Source organism: Aedes albopictus, chromosome 2 (assembly GCF_035046485.1).
Source record: "Aedes albopictus strain Foshan chromosome 2, AalbF5, whole genome shotgun sequence".
Classification (NCBI taxonomy): Eukaryota; Metazoa; Arthropoda; class Insecta; order Diptera; family Culicidae; genus Aedes; species Aedes albopictus.
This window is the reverse complement of record NC_085137.1, coordinates 308579951-308599940: the sequence shown is the minus strand read 5'-3', so window position 1 is coordinate 308599940 and position 19990 is coordinate 308579951. Positions and strand designations below refer to the sequence as shown.

The 19990-nt window shown below is 42.5% G+C and overlaps 1 protein-coding gene across 3 annotated transcripts in view; it reads left to right on the top strand.

Annotated features, from left to right (window-relative positions):
• The first annotated feature begins 6073 nt into the window (after positions 1 to 6073).
• The window catches only part of LOC109428654 (type 1 phosphatidylinositol 4,5-bisphosphate 4-phosphatase), a 33980-nt gene continuing 20063 nt past the window's right edge, over positions 6074 to 19990 (top strand). Inside the window, exons 1-2 of one of the 3 annotated variants that reach the window (XM_019704460.3) lie at positions 6075 to 6362; positions 6620 to 6866. In XM_019704460.3, the coding sequence (XP_019560005.1) occupies positions 6788 to 6866 (79 nt within the window). In that variant the 5' untranslated portion in view covers positions 6075 to 6362; positions 6620 to 6787. Of the gene's footprint in view, positions 6867 to 19990 lie in introns of all 3 variants that reach the window. The other 2 variants (XM_019704459.3, XR_002134540.3) reach the window with 2 other exon arrangements.

Below are 19990 nucleotides of genomic sequence, written 5' to 3'. Positions count from 1 at the left end.
AGGAAAGGAGATGAGAACCAACAGTGCCCACAGGGATGTGTAAAAATTGATCATCAAAAAAGGCCAAAAAATAAATCTGAAGCAACATTTTTTAAAAAGGGCCCAAGAGGTCTTGTGCCTTTTTTTTAAACGCTCCTTAGGGCTCCTTAGGGCACGTCCACGCAAGTGAACACCGTTATCCGAAAGATCGATGTTTGCTCTGTCTGATAACGGTCTTAGTTTGCGTGAATAAGTTGATGGGGCTCAGGAGCGACGTGTGAAGTAATTGTTTACCAATGTTTGTATGCCCTTTTTAAATGTTGCTCCAGAAATGTTGGCTTCTTCTTCTTCTTCTTCTTTATGGCTCTACGTCCCTACTGGGACTTGGCCTGCCTCGCTTCAACTTAGTGTTCTTTGAGCATTTCCACAGTTATTAATTGAAGCAAGATTGAAGGGCTTTCCTTTGCCTGCCATTGCATGAATTTGTATATTTATTGTGAGGCAAGTACAATGATACACTATGCCCAGGGAGTCGAGAAAATTTTCCCGACCGGAACGGGGATCGTACCCGCCGTCTCCGGATCAGAGATGGAAAATGATGAAGATTGCAGCTGAGCAGACACAAACCAAAACAATCCTACTCCTGAACAACAGGGCCCCGAGAATACTCGCACTTCTTTATTCGTGAGTAAACGAAGCTGGCACAGAATGTGTATCGAGATTTCCAAAGATTTTTTGGTTGAAATGCGAAGAAGACGACTGCATGTTGCTATAGATACAAAAAGAATAATGATGTTGTTTGTTTGTTATTAGCGAAAGAGAGAGCCGACAAAGAGAAATCGATCAAGTCAGTTAGTCCTTTATGAAAAATCATTGTCGGATAATTATGAAAATCGACGAAACAAAATCGACACGGATTTTTCATTTGGGCCTAACTGACATTTTCGAGTTCTCTTCATCGATTCTCTCTTTCTGTTATCAGAAAATGTGTATTGAGTTTTCCAAACATTTTTTGGTTGAAATGCGAAGAATACGACTAGACGTTGCTATAGAAACAAAAAAATAATGATTTTTGTTTTGTTTTGATCAAGTTATTAGCAAAAGAGAGAGAGTCGACGAAGAGAAATCGATCAAGTCAGTTAGACCCTTAAGCAAAATCATTGTCGAAATCATTAAAGCGTGTCATACTTCATGGACGTTCTCAAGCGCCATTAAACATTAATTAAAATTTTCGACAATTTTCATTAATGTTTAGTAGTAGCAAAACCCAACCGAGAACCCAACAGTTTGACGTTTGTGGAACAGGTATTCTTTGTATTCTCCACTATGCCAGGTGCGAGATAATTTCTCTGGATTAAGACAATTAACTAAATTTAAACATTATTTTCTAGATGCCAGGGGCTTGGTATGTAAAAGGAAAATAATAATTCTAGCGTAACATTTGAAAAGGGCCTATCTGCAAAATGTAAACAAACCCGATTTTTCACTATTTCTATCAATATCTACCTAAACTATCCCGTAACACCTTAATCAATGAGAAAAGAGCTATTTCTGGAGCAACATTTGAAAAGGGCATACAAGCATTGGTAAACAATGACTTCACACGTCGCTCCTGAGCCCCCCTCAGCTTATTCTCAAAAACTAAGACCGTTATCAGATAGAGCAAACATCGATCTTTCGGATAACGGTGTTCGTTTGCGTGGGCGGGCTGCTGTTATGCCCTACGGAGCGTTTTAGAAAAAAGACACAAGACCTCTTGGGCCCTTTTCAAATGTTGCTCCAGATTTTACCCGTATTTTAAATAAATTTCAGAAGGGCCTATCTGAAATTGAATAATCTTTTAGGGCCTAACTGCATTCAAAAGGGCCTAACTGAAAATTACCTTTCAAATGAAATAGGCCCTTTTGTAAATTTTGATTATTTTTCATATTTTCCAATAATTTTTAGTAGTTCTTTAACTTTCCTGTAATTAAAGATGAAAATAAATCCAAAATATTTCAAATTAGCTAAAATTAAGAAAAAATAAAAGGGCCTAACTGAAATTTTTGCTTTAAATCAGATAGGCCCTTTTGTAAATTTGGGTTATTTTTCATGTTTTCCAATAATTTTGAGTAGCTCTTTAACCACAGACAAACAGACGTAACACTCTGATAATTCACATCGTACACCGATTTAACGGTCTTTTTCAAATTTGATAGTTCAGGCCGAACATTTCAAAAGGTCCTATCTGCATTTGAGAGGCTCTCTTTAATCACTTTCTCTTTCAATTATTGCAAAGTAATGGTACACTTTTCAACTACATTTGCAGTACAAATCAAAAGACGATGGATTTGACCATCGTTCTATGCAAGGAGATAATCATAATTCAAATGAACAGCTGAGATATTAACGAAAGAGAGGGAAACCAAAGAGAGCCTCTCTTCTGCAGATTGGACCTTTAGACATGTTTGGCCTGAGTTGGCCAACTGCCCAACCGTGGCGCCCGCATCGTTTTTGTTCGAGTTTGACGTTTGCTCACTACCGCCACCTAGTTGGTGGTCGGCCAAACATAGGCCTTTTAGCATTGGGCGAATATGTTTCCGTGACTATGATTTGAATCGAAAAATGTTCGAAGTGTTACGTCTGTTTGTCTGTGCTTTAACTTTCCTTGAATTATCGATAATAATAATCCAGAATAATCAAAATTAGCTAAAAAAAAGAAAAAAATAAAAGGGCCTAACTGAAATTGCCGACGATAAAAGGGCCTAACTGAAAGGGCCTATCTGATTTTTAAATTGTAGAAGGGCCTATCTGCCGTTCATGTTTAAAATACATTATTTATGGATTGTTTGCTATAGTATGATGCAAATAATGCACAGAACCATAAAATAGATTCCCATATGTGTCAATAGATGGAATAAGACACCTAAAAAAGTCTTTCGTTTTTAAATAGGATTAACTAATCTGGGAGGTAATCTTCTCATGCGATTTTCTTAATGTTTACGTTTTGCAGATAGGCCCTTTTCAAATGTTACGCTAGAAATGTCAAAGTAGAACTATTTACCATTTTACTTATTTCGAATTTTCTCATTATTCCTTTGTCTGTCAAGTTCGAGTAAACTACAATTCCGATTAGAATACCATGCTTGATCGTATTATTCAATATAAGCGAGATTTCGTCTTTAATTTTAGGACCCTATTACGCGCATGGGCTAAACCTGCACTGAAGGAAAGTGGAACAGCATGCGTTGATTTAAATTTGTATTTTTATAAACATCAACCACAGAACAGATGTGTATCTTCGAACAAATTTGAAGTTTCGAGGTGGAAGTAGTGAAATTTTCACTTGGAAAACTAGATTGGAATGAATTTCCATGGGAAAATAAAAAATCATCAAAGCGTGCTACGCCGCCTCCCTATGCTCGCTGCAGGCTAAAGCTTGACTTCCACCACCAGGTTCGCTAGTGTTGAGCTATCGAACGGGCAGTGCTTTTCGTGACGAAGATTCACCCCCGTGCATCAACTGTCACTGACTTTGGTTTGGATGGGATGAAGAAAATATATCGCGGTAGAATGGTAGAACTGGGCTTCAAATGTAGCTGTTTGAAGGGCTTTGCTTAGCGCATTAAACCTAGTTTTGCCTTGGAACGTATTCATTAACGCCTTTCACATATTGTGTGGAATCAGGTGTGCCCTTGATTGCTTCTTTGCGTTTTATCCCAAACCCCCAAGAGTGATGAACGGGCAAAATAATTTATGAATGCACCATCAGCACCATCATGCATTTTAGGAATCTATCGAGAACGCACCTAGGATGTTTCGTATTGGCATGACCCGCGTCTCGGTCTTGTGGAAATACTAATTATTAATATATGATATTTGATAGCTATAGCATTTCGAGCCAGAATTTCTGGACACTTGTATGAAACGGATATCCAAACCATTAACGCATTTAGTTTAAACCTTCTAAACATCTAGTGTGCTCATAGATTTTCTAGTGCTGTTCTATAAGCGATGAATGAGAAATATTACTGCATCAATATGAGAGAAAATCACAATCATGGCACTGTCAAAAAGCAAAACAACGTTCAATCAGCAACGGCTGCTGTGATCGTTGACTGCGGAAATATCCCTCCACAAGGATTCGAATTTTCCAGGAATCATAATTTTTCTTGCAACGCGTAATATGCCCTTTTCAAATGTTGCTCCAGAAATATTGGCTTCTTCTTCTTCTTCTTTATGGCTCGACGTCCCCACTGGGACTTGGTCTGCCTCGCTTCAACTTAGTGTTCTTTGAGCATTTCCATAGTTATTAATTGAAGGGCTTTCTTCAAGGGGTTGGTCACTCGGCACATTGTGCCCGGCACACATGCCGGCACATCTCGGCACACATGCCGGCACAATCCGGCACACATGGGCACAACATAGAAATCCAACTTTGCGGTATGGAATCAAACTGTCATTATACTTACGATTGCAAAAAACCCCTTCATACAGATTCTAGACAAGTGTTCTGGGTGGAATTTTGTCGGTAAACACCGACTAGACCAATAACATTCGCCAAAAATAGACAGGATTATAATTAGCGCAAAAACATTCTAAGAAAATATTCCACTGGGCACATTCGTCACACCTCCGGTACGTTCGGCACACTTCGGCACACACTGAAAAACAACCGGCACAGTTTAGGCACATATTGGCACACGCTCAAAAATCACGGCACAAATGAAGTGTGCTGAATGACCAACCCCTTGGCTTTCTTTGCCTGCCATTGCATGAATTTGTATATTGCACAGTTCACACCAAATTGGACTGCACAGTTTGAAAGTGTGATGGTTGAAAAGTGTGACGATAAGTGCAATCGGCCTGTCTGACAGCATTTTGACGTCGAGAAATGTCAAACATTAGCACGTGGTGAGTGATTCGCCTGACTCTTATTCGGGTTTGTTTTGATTCTCATCCATCATCAACTCTCCGAATCGACCTTCTCTCTTTTTTTCTCACCGAGAGTCGTAGCCGGGCGGCCAGCTATGCAGGTTTGTGTGTTTCTTCTCATGGAAAAAGTTTGTGAAACGTGGAATTCTCGATATTGATGTCGGCAACCGTGCCCGAGCACAAAAATAGTGTGATAGGCGAAGTGCATCAAAAATCCATCTTGGAAAGCAACCAGCAATATTGTGAGGCAAGTACAATGGTACACTGTGTGAAAATTTATTTCTCTATCTTAATGCTATGCGCACCATGCGCGTTACTATGGTTACCGTTATATTGTCGCGCTTATCTTAGGTTCTTAGCAAGCTGCGTTCGAAACGCGCAGGATCAGATCGCGCCAGACCGCGCCCGTATGATTTACACACGGTGTGAACCTTGGCTAAAACTGTTTTTGCAGCCGCCGGGTGGGAGCTGTCATGGATAATCAGCCGCCGTATACAAATCAAATGGGGCACAATCTTTTCGCGATAAACGACGGCTGGTTGAGATCGTCAGCAAATGAGTGATTAAGCTGGGATGCACAATAAATTCAAATTATGCCATGGCATGCTGCGCCGTGCTGCGCCTCATGTCGTCATCTCCGAGGTCATCTCCTACTATCTCCTACACAGTTTGACTTTTGTGGAACAGGTATTCTTTGAATTCTCCACTGTGCCAGGTGCGGGATAATTTCTCTGGATAAGACAATTACCTAAATCTAACCATTATTTTCTAGATGCCGGGGGCTTGGTATGTAAAAGGAAAATAATATTGTCGGGCCGCCACCAAACCGGACTTCGCACAATCAAGGCGCGACGCGACCCAACTCGTGACGTTTTTAAATCATGTGAAAGGTAGTGCGCATCGTTCCCGTTGTTGTCAGCAACACAGCGCACTAGATGCGAAACAGTTGCGACACTTGTGGACCAAGAAAATGGCAATTTTTGATTGAATGTCGGTCTTGATTCCAACCGGATAGACAATAATTAATGAAGAGCGGAATCGATTATTGCTGTTACGCCGTTATGACACTGAAGTCGAGATTTAAATGTTTTTCACAAAGAAAATCCACCCCTAGCAAAGTTTTGACATTCCTTTTTGCTCCTCTGTTTTGTTCCGCTTTTCGCCGTCCGTCAGTCGAAGCGCTGCCGCGGTGGATGCACTTTTTGCTCCACTTTTGTCATTGCCGTCGCGCAACCATCAGTCAGTCCCGTTTGTTTCCATCTTGGCGTGTATGATTCATCGCGTCATTCGTTCAGCCTTTTTTCGGCCTCCAGTTGCAGTGTTCTTTGGCCATCGGTGTCCTGATTCCGCGAGTTACCGTGTTTTTGGATAAATCCTGCTGTTGAGCATCACAGGCCCTGTGCCGTTGGTTGGACCCGTGTTCGATTTTCGAGGGGATTCTTGATTCGCAGAATCTGATCTCCCCCCAGGTTTGTGTTTGTGCGAAGCGAAGGATGAAGTGACATAGGAGGAAAAAAGCGATTTTAATATGGTGGTGTTTTGTACAGTCATTTTCATTGTTCGTCAATAGTGCGCTGGAAAAGTGATAAGGAAACCCTTGGAATCGAAAAGCAATCGGGAGAAAATTGCGACAAAACGTTGGAAACTTGGTATCAAGTGGTGGTGCGTTGTGTAATAGCCGTGGATCGCTTGAATCTTTGTGTAAAACTTTATTTTTCGTTCCTAGTCGACTGCTAGCAGATGCCAAAGTGAAGAAAAAAAAAATAGTGTAGGCAAAAAAGTATCGAAGGCAAGTGTACTGAACAATCTGAGAGGTGCATCAGTATAATCTTCTCATTACATCGGATTTACTGCTACTGTAAATCTATTAACTAGCGAACACATCATCACCATCATGGACGGAGAATCGGAAAAGCAGCCACTTTTGAAGCAATCTTCCCAGTCCGGACAACCGGATTCCGGGTCCGAACAACGTAAGTGATATTCTCTGTTTCTTTGATCATTTTGCGTATAATGATAGTGATATTGATTCCCAAGTGCCCGGCGAAACATACCAAGAAGGTGCTGCCTACGTGAGACTTTTGTTAGGTTTCCTTATCGAATTCCACCCTCATTGTATGTCATACCGACGACGTAAAGCAAAAACAACAGCAATCGGTGGATGGATTGGGTAGTTAGCCAAGCTACTTGCTTGAAATCAGTGGAAAAGCAAGCACTGTGTGTCTATCGTAAGACCCAGTTGCGTTATCCATGGCCTTCGGAGTTAGATTTCTTCAAGTTTTCCTCACACTCATTCTATTCGCAGTCTCGTTCGATCTATCGCGCATGAAATTGCGTGTTTTAGTTCCCATTCTCGACTCATAATCCGCCCAAAAGATTAAAATTATTAGAATTCTCTCCAGATGATTGTACTGAATCTCTTCAATCAAGACATGTAAACACTTCCCCCTTTTCTTATGCAAACAAGCATTTGGTAAACGAGATAATTTTTGTCAGGCTGGACAAATAAAAATCATGTGTGGATTGCCGCAATCTGAGAAGCCACAGCCTAATAGCAGTAGTTGCTCTTATCGCTGCGGCTGAATGTTAGTGCTGCTGGCTGGCAGACTGACCAACAATAATAACACAGCGCAACATTTTTTTGTCTCAAGAGCAAACTCATGTGTCTCCGAAGGATTTAGGGCCGCTGAATCCGAATCCGGGCTCAGATTTGCTCTAACACGTCATAATTTTGAGCTATACCTAAATTTATGGGGCAAAATATGCGATTTTGGGCTTTTTTGACTGCAAGCCATTAAGCAAGGCAATATTTTTTTTAAGTAATCAAAAGGTAAATTGCTCAATTGACATCTAAATTAACGACTCATGCAAAATATTTCGTTTTACCTAATCAAATTTGATAGATTTAGGCATTTTATGTTAGTATGGAAACTTGCATGCAACTTCTGGAGGGTGACTTGTATGGGAAATATCGTACCTAACATAAATCGCTTAAAACTATCAAATTCAATTTGGTTAAACGAAATATTTTGCATGAGTCGTTAATTTAGATGTTAATTGATCAATTAACCTTTTGATTGCTTAAAAAAAATATTTTATTGCTTAATGGCTTGCAGTCAAAAAAGCCCAAAATCGCATATTTTGCTCTATAAATTGAGGTATAGCTCAAAATTGTGACGTGTTAGAGCAAATCTGAGCCCGGATTCGGATTCAGCGGCCCAAAATCCTTCGGAGACACATAAGTTTGCTCTTGAGACAGACAAAAGGTTATTTTTTGTTACGCTGTGTAATTGTCGCGCCCGCAGTATGAGATTTGCTTCACGTACGCTCCTTTATGTAAAGGCCTAGCCGTGTGTACGTACATACACACATGAGCATGCATTAATCAAAGCCATCAAAGCACTCAATCAATTAAAAAAATAAACATTTTTCATGGAAACGCAATGTTTTTCACAAAGATTTCGAAATAGTTTAATTAACCTTCCGTAACTCGCGCGGTTGGCCACCACCGTCAGCACCACGCTACTGCTGAGTACGAAAAGCGAGATTTTTTCAACGTGTTGTACAAAATACAACAGCGCGATCGCTCGAGGGTTAATAAACTATTAAACTTGAAACTCTATTTATTTAAACTATTATTCAAAATATGTATTGTACTGCCGTTCTACTCGTAGTTGTCCCATGTTATATACCGTGAGGTCGCCATTCACCGCTCATGCCCCATTCACCGCTCATTTTGGGTCAATCATACAAAAATGATCAAATGTTAGTAAAGTATCGTAACAAAAGTGAATGTAACATGCTGCCACATCAAAAAACTTTCGTTTCACCAAGTTTTTATATGGGTGTATCTGAAATCACGTTCTCAAAACATATTTCTCATACTGCGCTGCAGGACAACATGGGAACTGCTCAGTGCAAACAGTGGAAAAAACATCCAACAGGTAAAACCCGTTAAAGATTCCATTTTGACAAAACAGGATGAACTGAACGTCATTAATCATCAATACTTTGGTAAATAAAAGTTATTTTGTTTTTATAAATGCATAGTTTCTGTGATACCATGAAAAAATAATCGAGTGAGCGGTGAATGGATCCATTATGAGCGGTGAATGGATGCATGAGCGGTAATAGGAGCCAAGAGATAACACATTTGAATTTTTATGTTTTCGGTTGTAAACATATTTTACAATCGTTTTATATTTTTTCTATAATAACAACATAATAGTTGAGTTGTTAACGTAAATTAAAATGCAACATTCACAAACATCGATTTTTAATGTCATATACTTTACGAAAATGCCGTTAAATGAGCGGTGAATGGCGACCTCACGGTAGACAGTTACAGACAGAAATTATAAATACACTAACGATTAACTGTCATTTCAATTTGAGCATAATATCAAAAAAAGTTTCTTCTAGCTCTTATAGTAAACATGCTAACGAAGCAAATCATACCAATTTTGTAGATGTTTCTGGTAAAAGTTAAAAAATAGGGCTCTTTAAACTAGATGATTTAAATTTGAAGTTGCTCAAAGTGGTCAAAAAATGTAGCATAGTAGAAAAGAAAAAAATCTCACAGATAAAACATTTAATTTCCAAACACAATAAAAATTACTGTATCGATAAGAAAAGATATTTCTCGATTGGTAAGAGTAATTTTTACTGGAATATTTAATCAAGAACCACCATTACGGGCCTTCTCAATACAAAATTTTTTGTTTCAAATTTCTCAACAACACCAGTACTGCCCCCACTCGCATAACTGTCCCATATGGATAGGAATCCCAGCAAAGATGGGACTGTTATGCGAGTGGGGACAGAGTAGCACCCTGGCCAAGTTCGCAGGGGTTGACGGTATTAAAGTGAAGGAGTTTCATTTTGATTATTGTAATGTAGTGTTCTTTAGTGAAACATATCACCTTTTTAACACTTTAATGCGCCTCCAACGGTTCATCACGAACCGGCTGCTGCAGATGGAGTATGGCTGATCATATGCATCAGACATGCTCGATAAACACGGAGGAACCGCCAGGGCTCAGTAGAGTCTATTCCCAAACAACAGTTCCAAGTCGGTTGGATTTGAGAAGGTTTTGATGATCGTTACAAATCCTAATAAAAGTATTATAGGATTTGTGACAGGTTTTAGAACCTTTAACAGCCAGCTGACTTTAAAATGTTGTTTGGGCTCTATTTCCCACGTTTCTCGGTTGATTTTGATTAGTAATTCATTAATGTCATAGTCGCTTTTTCGATTTTTTACCATGTTAGTTGGTCATATTTTCTTTAAATAATACAATTAAAATCAACAGACGAATTGATAGTGGGAAGGAGATTTGCAGCACTTAATTGTGCTGATAGATTCGAAGCTAACGTGCGAACATTTAAACGCATTGTTGACATCAATGCGTTCGACGTGACATTTTGGACAAAAGCTGACTGCTTTTTATTAACTGAACAACGTTACTTTTGTATGACTAGGTTGACATTTCTAGGCCACGCATGAGAAAATGACATGGTTTATCGAGGTAGGACCGCTAGGATAGAACGAATTTGAATATTTTTCATAGTATTTGTAGGGAGATGAATACATAATAGTTGACAAGCAATTTTTGTTTTATTACAATCAACTGACCAACTTTGCGTATTTTTGTTCTTCTCTTAGATAGTGTTATGACACCAACAGAAAAATATCAGGAGTTCAGTTACATGTTTCTGTGGGTTTTTCACCGATGACAATTTAAGGACACAAGAGATGAACACAGAGAAGTAGAAATCAAGAAAACAATTTGACAAAGAATCGACTATATTTTAACATACGGGTTCGACTGATTCGATGAATCTATCTAGAAGTATCTAGAAGACAATTGATGCTGTTGCCGACTCTGGCAGCACTGACGATACAGGTATACCGCCTCGCAAAACATACCGAATGGATTCTGTAGGTAACGACACTGACACTACACAGTGACGTTTTTCGCTATAGGCCAAACGAATGACAAGCGGAGTAATATAACTTACTTTTTTGCAAGTCACTCCAAAGCATAGTAGAATTACAAACATTCCCGAATTTAGAAAGCGATAATATTACAACCGTGAATTATTTTGGATCCCTGATTTGGATTAGTTGATCGCAGTTAGTTGTTGACACGGTTGAGTTGTAGGCGACGCCGAATTGTGCGAGCCGTCAGATTTGCTCATTCAGACCCACCACACTAATTGGCCGTATTATAGTCCACAATCAGGCACGATTGTAGTCGCGACTTGTTAGATCGTTCTTACTTTAGAGAAGACGAATTTGTAAGTACATATAATTATTAAAATTTTGAGATAATTGTTAATAATCAAATAAATATAGCTTCAAGAATCACGTCAACGAACACCTGGCGTTTCTCTGGAGAGGTCATCGAGAAGGAAAGATCCAACAAAGCTTGAAGAAATTCTTATTAGCATCTCGGCAGAAGGATGCCTGAAACAGACATGAATGACTGTAAAATATGCCGTAAATCCAACAACCTGGACAATATGGTATTCTGCCCGCGGTGTGAGGAGTGGTTTCACTACCAGTGCGCCGGTGTCAACGAATCCGTCGCGGATCGAAGCTGGGTATGTGTGAATTGTTCGATTCTGCCACCAGTCGACCCGCCTGGACAAACGAGTACCCCGGTGAGTAGTATAGCGATTGGACCAATCCCGTCCTCCCTTAGCCAACCCGCGAGCAGTGCCCCGCCCGGACTTTCATTGCCAACCATAGTCCCCGCCTCGGCGGATAGACACTCAATTCTAACCGAGCAGGCCCGGGCGAGCCTCCAGTGGATCCAGGAACAGAGAGATCTACTGGAGCGAGAAATGGAAGAGAATCACAGGCAGGAAATGGAGCGAAAGCGGCATGAGTTGAAGAAACTGGCAAATAAAGCAATGATGGGAATTATCGACACCACGAAGGACGGATTAGCAAACAGTTTGGGTGGTCAGCTGGAAACGGCGCCGACAGGTGTCAGCAAGGTGCAGAACTGGATGCAGCAAATGGTCGGCGAGATGAAGAACCTCTCGATGGCCCAATCTGCTGGAAGGCCAGAGGTGACAGCGACGAGCCTGCCTACGTTTGACATCAGTTCGGTTCCGACAACCGCAGGAATGAATCTGAGTGTATTTGATCCGACTTCATCATCAACTATCCATGGAATGCCGGACATGTCGGCGGTTGCTCCGACAACAACGTTTGTTTCACTTCAACCCAGTTCAGCACCTCTCATCCAGTCACAACTGAGTAACTCAGTGTATCCCTCTCCCGTTCCAATCTCCTCAGCTCCTCTAGCCTCACAATTGCCCAGCGGTGCACAATCCGAATTCTCTTCCCTCGGAAGGCTAGCAACTGCACCCAGAGGACTGGTTAGCCGAGTACCGAATCTATCCGGATTGGGAGTCAACACTCCAACGAATGTAGTGACAGCTTGTTCCGTGATGCCAGCAGTGGGCTTTACTCAACCAGGGATTTCAGTTAGTCCTGCTGCTCAGATAGGTAACACATTCTCACTCTCGACAGGACAGTCTCTAAATTACATCGGCTCGCTACCCAATGAGAGATTTCCAGAGGTACAGTCTGTAGCGTTCCCAGCATCCGGGCCAGGTGTGGTATTGGATGGGAGGATGATGAGCAGTGGACAATATTTCCAACAACAACCACATCCGGGGCTTGCATCGAATGTCGGAGCGGCGGGCGGATTTCCGAACGTACTGAATAACGCTCCAGTACAGCCAAGGCTCTACGATCCCGTGGGACAGCATCTGGCTCCCTCTCAACACCAATTGATGGCAAGACAGGTCATGCCCAAGGACCTCCCTTCCTTCAGGGGCGACCCTGAGGATTGGCCGCTCTTCTACAGCGCTTATGTTAACTCGACAACGGCGTGTGGCTACAGTGACGTTGAAAACTTAGCCAGACTGCAAAAAGCGTTACAAGGAAGGGCGTTGGAAGTAGTCAAAAGTCGTCTACTGCTTCCAGCGTGTGTACCACAAGTCGTGAACACACTCTACATGCTGTTCGGGCGTCCAGAACTGATAATTCAGACGCTGTTGAATAAAATTCGCAAAGTTCCCCCGCCAAGAGCAGACCGATTGGATACTTTGATCTCTTTTGGGATGGCCGTTCAGAACTTGTGTGACCACTTGGAGGCGGCGGGGCAACTGGCACACTTATGCAACCCGACGCTGCTACAGGAACTAGTGGAGAAGCTCTAAGCTCAACAGCGCTTGGATTGGGCATTGTATAAACGGCAGTTTGTTGCGGTCGACCTACGCACGTTCGCCTCCTATATGTCTACATTGGTTGCAGCGGCCTCAGAAGTCACGGTGATTGCGGACACTAAACAACTGCGACCAGCCAAGGTGGGTTCAGCGAAAGAGAAGAACTTTCTTAACGCGCATTCAGTACCTGAGCCAGCGAAGAAGGAAGTCAAGGAGGAATCCACTCCGACGGTCCTGTGTTTAGCGTGCAATGGCGCTGGCCACAAGGTAAAGGACTGTGCCGTCTTCAAGAGGTGGGGGCCTGATAGCCGGTGGAAGACCGTTCAAGACCATCATTTGTGTCGGATATGCTTGGGGAAACATGGGCGTCGTCCGTGCAAGTCACAAGCGTGTTGTGGCATCGAAGGCTGCCAGCAACGGCATCACCAGCTGCTTCATACACAGTTCCAGAAACTGCAACAACCCACCGAAGCACAGCCAAAGAACCCAGGCAAAGGCTCTGTGGAAGGTGTGAACGCTCATCGTACTGCGGAGAAATCGACGCTGTTTCGGATCCTGCCAGTACAACTTTCTTGGAAAGGTAAATCGGTGGAGACGTTCGCTTTCCTGGATGATGGATCGTCCATGACGCTAGTGGAGCAGTCGATTGCAGATCGCTTGGGTATAAACGATGGGGAATCTCTACCTCTATGCTTAACGTGGACCAGTGATGTGAACCGCCAGGTACCAAACTCCCAACGAGTCTCGCTGAAAATCTCGGGTGCAGGGAAAGACGAACAATACGCTTTGATCGATACCCGGACTGTTGGCAATTTGAAGCTCCCAATGCAATCGCTGAAATATGAGGACCTGTCACGTCAGTACACACACTTACGAGGACTACCAATCAGAAGCTACGGCTCAGTTGTACCAGGAATTTTGATCGGGTCAAACAACGCCGGCCTTATAGCATCATTGAAGCTACGTGAGGGTCAATTGGGTGACCCAATAGGAGCCAAGACGCGTCTAGGATGGACCATATATGGATACGCAGTCGACCGTGAGAGGGTAGCAAACTTCAGTTTCCACATCTGTGAATGCCACGGCGAACACAAAACGAATGAACAGCTGCACGACCTGATTAAGCAACATTTCTCCCTCGAAAATGTAGGAGTATCAGCTGACCAAACTCCTGAATCTGACGACGACAAGCGTGCTCGTCGGTTGCTGAAGGAGACGACGAGACGAACCTCAGTGGGCTTTGAAACAGGGCTGCTTTGGCGAACTGACTCTGTAGTTCTACCAAACAGTTACCCCATGGCGATACGCCGTCTTGAATGCTTCGAGCGGAGATTGAATAGGGACCCCGATTTGCGAGTTAGTGTACAGCGTCTGATCGAAGAGTATTTGGAAAATGGTTACATCCATGAGGCAACATCTCATGAGCTGGCGTCGGCAGATCCAAAGAAGGTGTGGTATCTGCCACTAGGAGTCGTGAAAAACCCGAAGAAGCCGAATAAAATCCGACTTGTCTGGGATGCGGCGGCGAAGGTGGGAGGTATTTCCCTGAATACCATGCTTCTTAAAGGCCCAGACATGCTTATACCTCTTGCGTCTGTACTGTGCGGGTTCCGACAATACTCGGTAGCGGTTTCCGGTGATCTCAAACAGATTCACCAGTTTAGGATCCGACCTCAAGACGTACATAGCCAGCGGTTCCTATACCGTGAACAACCATCTGGCCCAGTCAAAACATTTGTAATGGACGTAGGAAGCTTTGGCGCAACGTGCTCGCCGAGTCAAGCACAGTACATCAAGAATCTCAATGCAAAGGAGCATGAGACGGAGTTCCCGCAAGCTGCAACAGCCATAATCAAGAAACACTACGTAGATGACTATCTTGATAGCTTCGACACGGAGGAAGAAGCGATCAAGGTAGCGATGGAGGTGAAACTGGTGCACGCTCGTGGCGGATTCGAGATACGTAATTGGCACTCGAATTCTGCTGCGCTTCTGGATAGAGTCGGCGAACAAAAGCTATTGGAACCGAAGGCCATCAACGTCAACACCGAGAGTGAGACGGAGCGAGTCCTGGGCTTGTTATGGCTGCCGAATGAAGATCTTTTAGCTTTCGCAGCCGACCTGAACTTGAATGAGGTTATTCCCACTAAACGACAAATTCTACGGTGTGTGATGAGTTTGTTTGATTCCCAAGGTATCTTATCGCACATTACCGTTCAAGGGCGAATGATTATTCAAGATACCTGGCGCAGCCAAGTCAGTTGGGATGAAGTGGTTAGCGATGCATCACAAGTGCGCTGGCGCAAGTGGATCAAGCTACTGGACGACGTGAACAAGATTAGACTACCGCGAGCCTACTTTCCGGGATTCTCTGCAGCGGACATCGGTGTGGTCGAGCTACACATCTTCACGGATGCCAGTGAAGAGGCATACGCAGCTACTGCATACTTTCGTACCGTAATAAAGGGGGAGGCCTACTGCACACTGATAATGGCGAAAGCAAAAGTGGCGCCCTTGAAGGCTTTGTCTGTACCACGATTGGAGCTGATGGGTGCTCTCCTAGGAGCCAGGCTGGCAAAAGCAGTATGCGAGTACCACACGATCCCAATTCGACGCCGAATTCTGTGGACTGATTCATTAGCATCGTTGGCTTGGATACAGTCGCAGCACTGCCGATATCGCCAATTCGTCGCCTTTCGCGTTGGAGAAATTTTGGGCAAGACGGAAGCTGAGGAATGGAGGTGGGGTCCTACGAAGCATAATGTGGCTGACGAAGCCACTAAATGGGGGAAAGGACCGAGTACCAATGTCGAGTCCCGTTGGTTCAAAGGGCCCGAATTTCTATACCTGCCCGAAGACAAATGGCCGGTTAGAAAGCTATCGGGACCAATAGAAACAACCGAGGAGCTGCGACCGAGTCTGATACATCATGCAGCGACCACTAAGGACATCATTTGTTGGGAGCGCTTCTCGAAATGGGAGCGTTTATTAAGGTCAATAGCTTACGTACATCGCTTCCTTGCAAACTGCCGTCAACAACAAAGGAAACGACCCTTATTCACCGGGTGTTTGACAAAGGAGGAGCTACAGAAGGCAGAAATTAGTCTATGGTGCATCACACAGGCAACTGCATACCCGGACGAGATAACAGTTCTGAGGCAACAGAATGTAAATCCCAAGAAAGCAATCGAGAAGACGAGCCCGGTCTACAAATTGTCTCCGTACCTTGATGAACAAGGTGTAATGCGTATGGACAGTCGTATAGGGGCAGCTTCTTTCGTCGGTTACGATTTCAAGTTTCCAGTGATTCTGCCTCGTAATCATCCAGCGACATTGCTCTTGATCAACTGGTATCATCGCCGGTATCTGCATGCCAACAACGAAACCGTTCACAACGAGATTCGTCAGCGGTTCCATATTTCGAATCTACGGACAGTGGTACGACATGTAGCAAAGAACTGTCAAGCGTGCAGGATTGCCAAGGTTACACCATCGACACCTAAAATGGCCCCTCTACCAGACGCACGCCTGGCCGTTGCTGTTCGCCCGTTCTCCTTCGTAGGGCTTGACTATTTCGGGCCAATGCAGGTGAAAGTCGGTCGCAGCTACGTGAAACGATGGATCGCGCTTTTCACGTGCCTGACCATCAGGGCCATTCACTTGGAAATCGTCCACTGCGGAAATCGAAGCCACTAATAAGGAGATGCAGGAGACGTTCACTAACACGAACACCAAGTGGATATTCAATCCGCCGTCAGCACCACACTTTGGGGGATCGTGGGAACGCCTCGTAAGATCGGTCAAGGTGGCGCTAGGATCCCTATCCTCTAATCGAAACCCAGACGACGAGACTCTAGCCACCATAGTCGCTGAAGCAGAGTCCGTGGTTAATTCAAGACCACTTACGTTCATTCCTCTAGACGACTTTGCAGAAGAAGCCCTAACGCCGAACCACTTCATACTGCTGAGTTCCAGTGGAGTTACACAACCCCCCAAAACATTAGCGGAGTCAGCAAAGGTAACGCGATCGAATTGGGCAATGAACCAACAACTTGTCGATCAGTTTTGGAAGCGCTGGGTGAGAGAGTACCTTCCGACAATCGCCAGACGAACCAAATGGTTCAATGAGTCCGAGGAAGTGAAGGTGAATGATCTAGTGGTCTTAGTAAACGAGAGTCAGCGTAATGGCTGGACACGTGGCCGTATTCTGTCAGTAATTCCTGGTCGAGACGGTCGTATACGTCAAGCAACCGTGCAGACTTCCGGCGGAGTTTTCCGACGCCCAGTATCTAAGATAGCGGTGCTGAGAGTTCGAAGTACGAGTAACGCAGAGTCAACAGCGGAACCGGAAGTGCGTTACGGGCCGGGGGATGTTGCCGACTCTGGCAGCACTGACGATACAGGTATACCGCCTCGCAAAACATACCGAATGGATTCTGTAGGTAACGACACTGATACTACACAGTGACGTTTTTCGCTATAGGCCAAACGAATGACAAGCGGAGTAATATAGCTTACTTTTTTGCAAGTCACTCCAAAGCATAGTAGAATTACAAACATTCCCGAATTTAGAAAGCGATAATATTACAACCGTGAATTATTTTGGATCCCTGATTTGGATTAGTTGATCGCAGTTAGTTGTTGACACGGTTGAGTTGTAGGCGACGCCGAATTGTGCGAGCCGTCAGATTTGCTCATTCAGACCCACCACACTAATTGGCCGTATTATAGTCCACAATCAGGCACGATTGTAGTCGCGACTTGTTGGATCGTTCTTACTTTAGAGAAGACGAATTTGTAAGTACATATAATTATTAAAATTTTGAGATAATTGTTAATAATCAAATAAATATAGCTTCAAGAATCACGTCAACGAACACCTGGCGTTTCTCTGGAGAGGTCATCGAGAAGGAAAGATCCAACAGATGCTAAGATTGGAAAATAGCTTGCAGTTGGGACTAGACTAAAATAGTGGCCAATAGAAAACAATGCGCTAGACAGCATTATTATTCATTTTTTTTTAAATATTTACCCGTAGGCTTTTCGACGGTTGACAGTACGGTATTTAGCTGAGTACGAAGATACGGATTAGTTGGTGTACAGATGACAGGGTTCTCACGGGAAGTGCTTCAAGCGAGGCTTACATAACAACTGACAATAAAGAAACCTATTTTCCTTGACTTTCTACGCAATGGACATCTGACCGAACACACGTGTTTTCGTTAATCTCCTAGGCATTATTAAGACATGACGTATGTGCATGTCGCAACAACTACCAGGACACAGTTCCATACGTCTCTTTTTAATAACGACATTCAGCATATTTCCAATAAAACTATACTTCAATAAAGCAATGACTAAAACTGGTATGATAGAACAGATCAGAATGACTTAATTGACTATTACCTTGGGAATCTACTTCGAATAGCTGACAAATTGACAAGAACCTAACTAAATACATGGACCATACTAAAAAAACCAATTGACAAAAAGAAAAAAAGGGAAACTTTTATTATAACTATTTTTGTTCAACGCAGGCCAAAACAGTGTCGACTTGGGCCACGATATGCCTACGTACTTCTGTGTGTTGAAACAAAAATAGAGGCTCATAGAAGCAAACGTAGGGAAAGGGTGCGGTGTTAGAACCGCTACCGCCGTAATCACTATGAAAAAAAAAAAAAAAAAATTTCTCAACAACACCAGTAGCAACAAACGTTAAGCAAACGAATGTCTTAATTACTGTTTACTGCATTCGTTTTTATGGATCGAATGAGCTGAAAAAATAAGTTTGTTTAGATTAAATGCGTTTAGGAAAGCTTAGAAACTGTGTGGTAGTTCTTATGTTCCGTAGAAAACCTTAAAAAATAAGAAACTTGATCTCCGAAAAAATGTTGTGGGAATGCCTTTATCGATTTTTCCCAAATTTTGATCAAGGCATTACTTAGACAACTTGTTGAGAAAGCGAATGTGATAAAAATTTAGATAATTTTTGGTATTTAGTGATAAATAATGTTGAAATCATGAAAAAACACCTTTGCGCAAATGCAAATTTGAAAAATTAAGTTATTTGTTAGAGAACTCGACTGTTCTTCAGAATATCAAGACAATTGAAAAGAAATATAAAAATATGGAGTACAATAATATGCTATACCCTGAAATAAGTTGATAAAATCATTAGAACAGTTCATTTAATTGAATAAACAAAGTGTATTTATAATTTCTGAAACAGTCTATATGGAATTCCCATATAACATGGTACAAATATGCGTAGGACAGCAGTGTATGTATTAATATTGGCGTGTGATATTCCTTGTATCGATCACATTTCATCTTTATAGAGAGTGGAGCGGACCTGGTGTGGTGGTTAGAACACTTGACAATCACGCCGAAGACCTGGGATCGAATCCCACTCCCGACATACTCACAAAATGTGGGTTCTTCCTTCGGAAGGGAAGTAAAACGTGGATCCCGAGATGAACTAGCCTAGGGTTAAAAATCTCGTTAATACAGACAAAAAAAAATCTTTATAGAGGGTTGTGGAGCAAGATGGCCACTCTGTGTTTTAAGCATTAATGTTTATAATATGCAAAAAAGTTACAATTAGTTTGAAAAAATCTATTGTAAATTAGTCTAGTCCTAGTGTTTGAAGCTTGAGTGCCTTAAAAACAGGGTTTTCTTATAATAATCCGTCATGTGATTTTAAGGGTAAATAATGATGTATCGTCGTTTATGTATCAAATTTTATTTTCAATAGTGCCAATATATTGCTGTTGTTAAAGAAAGGAAATAAAAATCAGATATTTTCAATTCATTATAACTTATGAAAAATACATAGATAACGTAATTATTC